At 35.1% G+C, this 7,954-nt stretch overlaps 1 protein-coding gene across 2 annotated transcripts in view; it reads left to right on the top strand.

Moving 5' to 3' along the window:
• Nucleotides 1-1,344: 1,344 nt before the first annotated feature.
• The window catches only part of LOC101499051 (transcription factor GTE8-like), a 22,153-nt gene continuing 15,543 nt past the window's right edge, over nt 1,345-7,954 (top strand). The window contains exons 1-4 of one of the 2 annotated variants that reach the window (XM_004516227.4): nt 1,345-1,523; nt 2,132-3,437; nt 3,580-3,628; nt 3,734-4,015. In XM_004516227.4, coding sequence (XP_004516284.1) covers nt 2,205-3,437; nt 3,580-3,628; nt 3,734-4,015 — 1,564 coding nt within the window. In that variant the 5' untranslated portion in view covers nt 1,345-1,523; nt 2,132-2,204. Of the gene's footprint in view, nt 1,524-2,131; nt 3,438-3,579; nt 3,629-3,712; nt 4,016-7,954 lie in introns of both variants that reach the window. The other variant, XM_004516225.4, reaches the window with a different exon arrangement.

Here is a 7,954-nt window from a genome sequence, read left to right as displayed (position 1 = left end):
AATTGTGAACATTTGTCTTACCTGAACATTAAATTGAAACATTGCCTTGTTTTAATTTTGTTCTTTTTTGAATTAAGGCTTTAAATTGGTGTGATGAAGTGTTGTTTTATTCCTGACTGTTTCTACATATTTGAAAATTATTACCGTTTGCATATTTCAAGTTTGTGTGAACTGTTTATATCATCTAAAAAAGCCAAATATTTTCATTCAGTACATTTGGTAGGTAACCTACTAGGAATTTTGTCTAGTAGTTTTCAGTATCAGGATCATAGGCAACATTTGCCTATATCAGAGTATGATTTGGAATCCTCCATATTTTATCAGAGCTACATCTTCAGAACATACACAACTTCAAGAATCATTGACCTTCATTGGAGGCATTGACTTTTTACAGAAGCATTGACTTTTTATCAGAGGCGTTGCATTTTGTAAGAGGCATTGCCTTTTCTCAATGGCAGATAGATGATAATTAGAGTCAAATGTCAATGTGTAAATATTAGAGATAGAGTCAAAATATCAGAGGCATAGTTATAATCTGCTTGTGTTGAGTTGCTTTCAGAGGAAAAGGCAACATATCAGAGGCAAAGTTGAAAATTAGACTGAACATTCAAAATTATCTAAGAAATCTTATTGATGAGATCTTCTTTAAATACTATATGTTGTTAACTAAAAGTTTTGAAAAGTGAAAATAAGAATTTAGATGTTTGAATTCATTTAGGAGTTTTAAGTAAAGTATTGATTCGAAAATTTTAAAATATATATTTTTCTTTTAGGGACTATTATGACATCACCAATCATTTTCAATGATGAAAGTAGATGTTTACTCATATATTATTGCATCTTATTTTACTTATCTAATAAATCAAATAGAATTATTGGATTACTCGTAATTTTTTAAATATTTTAAAATTGTTTAATTAGTAATATCAATGAATATTTCAAATTTAAAATTATTTCATTAATTATTTACTTTTTTTACCTTATAATATTTAAAAAATATTACAAGTTAGTTTACAAAAATAGTAATTTATTACCCGTTGTAATATATATATAACTTTTGACAGCGCTAAAAAAATACACTAGTATATATCAAACAATACTATTCACTGGACAGGTGTTTGACGGATACATATTAGTGAGTTCATTTCATTTTGATTAATATTTTATAACTTTAAATTTATATTTAATAATTTAAAAAATTCAAAATTAAATTTAAATATTTATAATTTTAAAGGACGAATTTAGTTCGACCTGGGATACATCTAGTCATTATCCAGTTTTGTATCGGTCCCAACTTTTTATTTTTTTTATCATGTGGACTAAATGGGCATTAAGCCATAATGTTAACATATCTATCTAGAGTTTTACCAACAACACAAGTCGCATTTGTCAACAAAAATACACCAAGTCGTATGTTACCCGTTGATTATACATCACACGGTTGAAATTTTACAGAGTGATGCAAGTTGCAGAAGAAGGTCGGTGTCGTCATAGTCTTCTTACAAGAAAAATGAGGTGAAATTGTAAGAGTCCAACTTTTCTTCTTCTTCTTCTTCTTCTTCTTCTTCTTCTTCTTCTTCTTCTTCTTCTTCTTCTTCTTCTTCTTCTTCTTCTTCTTCTTCTTCTTCTTCTTCTTCTTCTTCTTCTTCTTCTTCTTCTTCTTCTTCTTCTTCTTCTTCTTCTTCTTCTTCTTCTTCTTCTTCTTCTTCTTCTTCTTCTTCTTCTTCTTCTTCTTCTTCTTCTTCTTCTTCTTCTTCTTCTTCTTCTTCTTCTTCTTCTTCTTCAATTATTATTATTATTATTATTATTATTATTATTATTATTATTATTATTATTATTATTATTATTATTATTATTATTATTATTATTATTATTATTATTGTTGTTGTTGTTGTTAAAAATTTCTGTTTTCAATTTGGATTTAAGTTAGTCTTCAGTTTCATTAAATGTGAGCACGTAGTTTCCCGATTTACCCTTAACTCTGGAGGCTAATTTTGTAGTAGGGATATGATTCCAAGTGATTTAATGAGAGTTATTGCATATTTAATTTTTTTTCTTTCTGTTATGGGCAGTTATATATAGTTATACTGAACAAGCTGATTTGTGTAATTTTTTTTTTTTACATTATTAGTATCGGATGTGGATATTGAGGTAGTACAGTGAAACTGCAGCATTTGGTTAATTAAATTGAACCGCGTGACTCTATGATGGTAAAGAGTAGAGGTTATTTTGGCAATGCTTTAGATACAGTTGGTGAATCTGAAGGATCCGGAACATCGGGACAAATAGACACTGAAATTACAGTTTCGGAGGACTCGAGTGCCCCAACAAGGAAATCTATATGTTTGAACTCAAGCCGCCGTGGTGCGTATGGTGCTTTAATGCAAGTTGTTCCGTTGTCAAAATTGTCAACTATTGAAAGGAAAGGTTTGGCGCAACGGTTTAGATCTGAGCTTGAACAGATTCGGCAACTTCAGAAGAGAATTGAAATACAGAGATCGAATGGGGTTACATTGTCATCGTCTAGTGATATTCTTAGTTGTAGTAATGGTGGTAATAATGGACATCGAGTGGAAAACTCGAGGAAAAAATCGGTGTCTAGTTCTTTACCAGGGAATAAATCTAAACTTTCGGGTAAGAGTAATAAGCCTCGTGGATGGAATCGGGGATCTTCTGGAAAGTTCGAGACTCCAGCACAGACTCGTTCACCCAGCACCGTAAATTCTTTGTTGATGAAAGATTGTGAGTCACTGTTGACAAGGTTGATGACTCACCAGTATGGTTGGGTTTTCAACACTCCTGTGGATGTTGTGAAGTTGAACCTTCCGGATTATTTCACTATCATCAAGCATCCTATGGATTTCGGAACAATAAAAAGCAAGATCGATACAGGAGCATACTCAGACCCATTGGAATTTGCTAGTGACGTGAGGCTTACATTTTCGAATGCAATGACCTATAATCCACCTGGGAATGATGTCTACATAATGGCTGATACCCTCAAAAAATATTTTGAAGTGAGATGGAAAACAATAGAGAAGAAACTACCCAGAAGCGATGCTCTACCATTGCCTATAAAACCAAACCCTTCTCAAGATGTGAAAACTACTAGACCAGTGCCTCCTTCCAAAAAGAGAAAAATTGTCTCATTGCCCCCTCAACCTGAAGTTATCACACCTGCTAAGCAGACTATGTCGGACGAAGAGAAGCACAATCTAGGTCGACAATTGGAATCTTTGCTTGGGGAAATACCTGTTCATATCATTGATTTCTTGAAAGAACATAGTTCAAATGGAAAAGAATGTGCAGAGGATGAGATTGAGATTGATATCGATGATCTCAGTGATGATACACTGTTTGCATTACGAAAGCTTTTGGATGAGTTTTTGCAAGAGAAGGAAAAGAACAAAGAAAAAGTTGAAGTGTGTGAAATAGAGGTGTCTCCTGCTACCTAACCGTTTAATAAATCTAAGTTATTATCACATTTTATTTGAATTATACTAATCCTCCCTGGCTAGAGTGAAATTTTGTCTTTTAGTTCATATTTTGACTTTTCATAATCTATATTTTCTGTTGCAGGTGTTGAATTATTCTGGTCCTAGCAATTCCTCATTGCAACCAGTTAAAGGTACTCTTGTGAGTTTGTGTCTCTGGGCATGTGTGGATGCATAGTCTATTTTATTTTAGTTTTCGAAAATTGTTTTACTTATAGGTAATGATCTGGCTGATGAAGAGGTGGACATTGGTGGAAATGAGCCCCCTCTTTCAAGCAATCTTAGTGTGAAGGTTGAAGAGGATGTTGGCGGAAATGAACTCGCTGTTTCGAGCTATCCTGATGTGAAGGTCGAAAAGGATTTTGGTTTAAATGATCCCCCTGTTACAAGCCATCCCAATATGAAGGTTGAATCGGACGATGGTGGAAATGAGCCCCCTGTTTCAAGCCATCCTCATGTGAAGGTTGAAAAGGATACAACTTGCAGAGCAAACAAATCTCTAAGCCCAGGCCGCTCCAATGGTAAGAGAGTTATGAATTTCTCTAAGTTGCTTTTAAGTATGTGACTGTGCTGTGGTACTCCACTTCTCTGAATATTTAATCATAGGGTATATATATATATATGGACATGATTAATGATTTAGCCTTCCTTTAGGGAAATATCTTATTTTTTAACTCAACTTCCCCCTTAATAGAGTTCTGGTAACTCATAGATAAGTAGAGAGATAAATTTTAATCTGAAAAATACTTTTGCATTAACATTCTGAATAAACACACAGGGAAACAGTTATTATTTTTAGACCATCAAATAGGAAGCAGTTATGGCATCTGTAACTACACTTATGACTGCTGTAACTGCTCCAAGCCATACTATAACAAACGATGCCAGCTCAGCACAGCTTAGCCTAGATGAGTTCTGCGAAACATGCATAAGTCCTATCACCCCTAAATCTGGCTTTAAATTCATCCTGCTGGTTTTAAACCCTTTTACTTTTTCCTGTCTTTCCTTTCCAGCCTTTTGTGAGATGAATATTTCAGAAAAGCAAAATATTTAAATTAGGAATAATTTATTTTCATTTCCACATTAATTCTAAATCACTTGATACTCTATCTTTTATATATATATATATATATATATATATATATATATATATGTGTCCGTCTTAAAATATAAACAAAAATGGGTCATTGATGTATTTGGTCCAAGCCAGACCAAATACATCAACTTTTTGACTCATTTTTGCTTATATTTTGGGGCAATCAATGTAGCTTTATTTCTCATTGGCTTCCGTAGCACTGTATCAGTTAATTAGAGCTTCCCTGGTGCTTTGCAATTTGATTTTGGTTAAGTGGACTGCTGTTCTTATAAGGGAGGACTACCATTAGTACTACCAGGAAATGTATTATTTTAAAACGTTGATTTTAATGATCTTTCATTCTTTTTGTAAGGGGTATTAGCGACATCATGGTGTGTGCTTTGTGTTTATATGCTTCATTTTTATTTTTATACGCAGTTGTTAGTTGTTAGTATGTTATGTTAGTAACAAAGATTTGAACCCTGAACCTCTTCCTCAAACTCCTTTGGGTATCCCAGCTCAACCACTTGAGATACACCTTGGATTTGCTTCATTATTTGATAGTGTGGCATGAATTTGCATAATTCCCGACTTCCTGTAGAAATTCGACAGAGATGCAAAGAAAAAAGAAGATATGGAATCCTCCTAAGAGATTTAATAAATTAGAAACTAGCCAGTAAATGGAATAATGGAATCAGAGCCCCTAAACAGTTATTAATGCTTAATGGCTCTCCAATTCCTTTGAAAAAATTTCAAGTTGATTGGCCAGAAGAATCCCAGCACACCAGTGAGAAGCCAGGTAAACTATTGAATGAGAAGAAAATATTGAGAGACACGTTGAATAACCCATGTGTTTCAACTACAAAGCGGAAGTTCTTTATATAGACTTTTTGTGATAAATACACATAATGACAGAAATACTTAGAGATGATAGGAATATTTACAGACTTTCTATTTATTTATATACTATTATTTTATTTTCAACATAAACAATCTTCTTTTTTTGACAAAATGTAAACAATCTTATTATTAATCACAACTGCGGTAAGGATAGAGAGAGACCTTTGTTAAAAATAAAAGCATCCCCTCTTCTAACCATAGGCATAGGGAACTAAGAGCATTTCTAATGAACTGTTTCATATGCTGCCAAAACTTTAATTTCATTAGAAACTAATCAATGTTTTGGTTACACATGAGAGCCTCACCAAATACACTTAACACCTACTCCATATTTAAAATGGTATCTGACAATTAAGAAACAGTTGGATAGCAGTGTCTGAATTTGAACTATATATCAGACACATTCTGATTGAGTTTCTGATTGGTTAGATTTGTTGAATATAAAGAGTATTGAGAGACATATAGAATAACCCGTGTGTTTCAACTACACAGCGGAATCTCTTTATATAGACACAAGGTATTAAATAACCCTAATTTACAGTAATGCTAACGGGCCAGAATATTTACATACTTACAACCCATATATTTTATTTACATTCTAATATAGTATTTAACACTCCCCCTCAAGTTGGAGCATATAAATCAAATGCACCTAGCTTGTTACATATATAACTAATTCTAGGACCTCGCAATGACTTTGTAAACACATCTGCTAACTGATCATTGGATTTGACAAAGCTGGTGATGATGTCACCTGATTCAATCTTTTATCTAACAAAATGGCAGTCAATCTCAATATGCTTGGTCCTCTCATGAAAAACCGGATTCGAGGCAATGTGCAATGCAGCTTGATTATCACTTATTAATGTCATTGTGCTGGTCTCTTCAAATTGAAGTTCTTTCAGTAACTGTTTCAGCCAGATGAGTTCACATGTTACTAGTGCCATGGCCCTGTATTCTGCCTCAGCGCTGGATCTTGCAACAACATTTTGTTTCTTACTCTTCCAAGATATTAAATTTCCTCCTATGAGTACACAATACCCGGAAGTTGATCGTCTATCTATGGGTGAGCCTGCCCAATCAGCATCTGAGTAGCCAATTATTTGAGTATGTCCTCTGTCTTCATAAATGAGACCTTTTCCAGGTGCACTTTTGATGTATTTAAGAATCCGGATTACAGCATCCATATGTTCTTGGCAAGGAGAATTTAAGAACTGACTTACCACACTGACAGCAAAGGAAATGTCAGGACGAGTGACTGTGAGATAGTTTAATTTTCCAACCAATCTCCTATATCTTCCTGAATCTGATAGAGGCTCCCCCTGATTGGGTAGGAGTTTGACATTTGGATCCATAGGAGTATCAACTGACTTGGCATTTAGTAGGCCGGTTTCTTCAAGGATATCCATAGCATATTTTCTTTGTGAAATTACAAGGCCATCCTTGGATTGAGCTACTTCAATACCCAGAAAATAACGGAGTTTACCAAGGTCTTTAGTCTGAAATTTATTTGAGAGATGTTGTTTTAACTGGAGTATTCCTTGCTGATCACTACCAGTTATAACAATGTCATCCACATAAACAATAAGATAGATGCACCCTTGAGCTGAGTGATGATAAAATACAGAGTGATCGGCTTCACTGCGGATCATACCAAATTCTTGTACTACCGAGCTGAATCTGCCAAACCAAGCTCTAGGAGACTGTTTAAGACCATAAAGGGACCTGTGTAGCCGACAAACCATGTTGGAAGACTCCCCCTGAGCAACAAATCCTGGTGGTTGCTCCATATACACTTCCTCTTCAAGATCACCGTGCAAAAAAGCATTTTTAATGTCAAGCTGATGGAGAGGCCAATGTCTAATTGCTGCAATGGAGAAAAATAGTCTGACAGATGCCATTTTGGCAATCGGTGAGAATGTGTCACTGTAATCCAACCCAAAAATCTGAGTATATCCCTTGGCTACCAAACGAGCCTTAAATCGATCAATCTTACCATCAGGACCAACCTTCACTGTATAAAGCCAACGACACCCGACTACCGACTTCCCATGAGGTAGAGGTACCAATTCCCAAGTACCACTGCTTTGTAGAGCACACATCTCATCAAGCATTGCTTGCCTCCACTCAGGGTGGGATAATGCTTCACCTGTAGTTTTAGGAATAGAAACAGAAGACAAGGAGGACAAGCAAGTGTAATGTAAAGGAGAAAGACGATGATAACACAAATCAATATAATGAGGAGATGGATTACGGGTGGTGCGAATATCCTTACGAAGAGCAATGGGAAGGTCAGGCTCAGGTGGCAGGACTGGATCTGGAGGTGGTGTCGGAGGAGAGTCTATAATGGGAACAGGAACAGACACAACAGAGGGTAAGCATTGACGGTGATATGTTTATAGTGGTCAGGGAGGTTGAGGGGCAGACTTGGCAGGTTCGATAGGAATATGAGTGTGTGGGAGAGGGATAACTACTTGAGGAGGTT

Source organism: Cicer arietinum, chromosome 3 (assembly GCF_000331145.2).
Source record: "Cicer arietinum cultivar CDC Frontier isolate Library 1 chromosome 3, Cicar.CDCFrontier_v2.0, whole genome shotgun sequence".
NCBI lineage: Eukaryota > Viridiplantae > Streptophyta > Magnoliopsida > Fabales > Fabaceae > Cicer > Cicer arietinum.
This window is presented reverse-complemented; position numbering and strand designations above follow the sequence as displayed.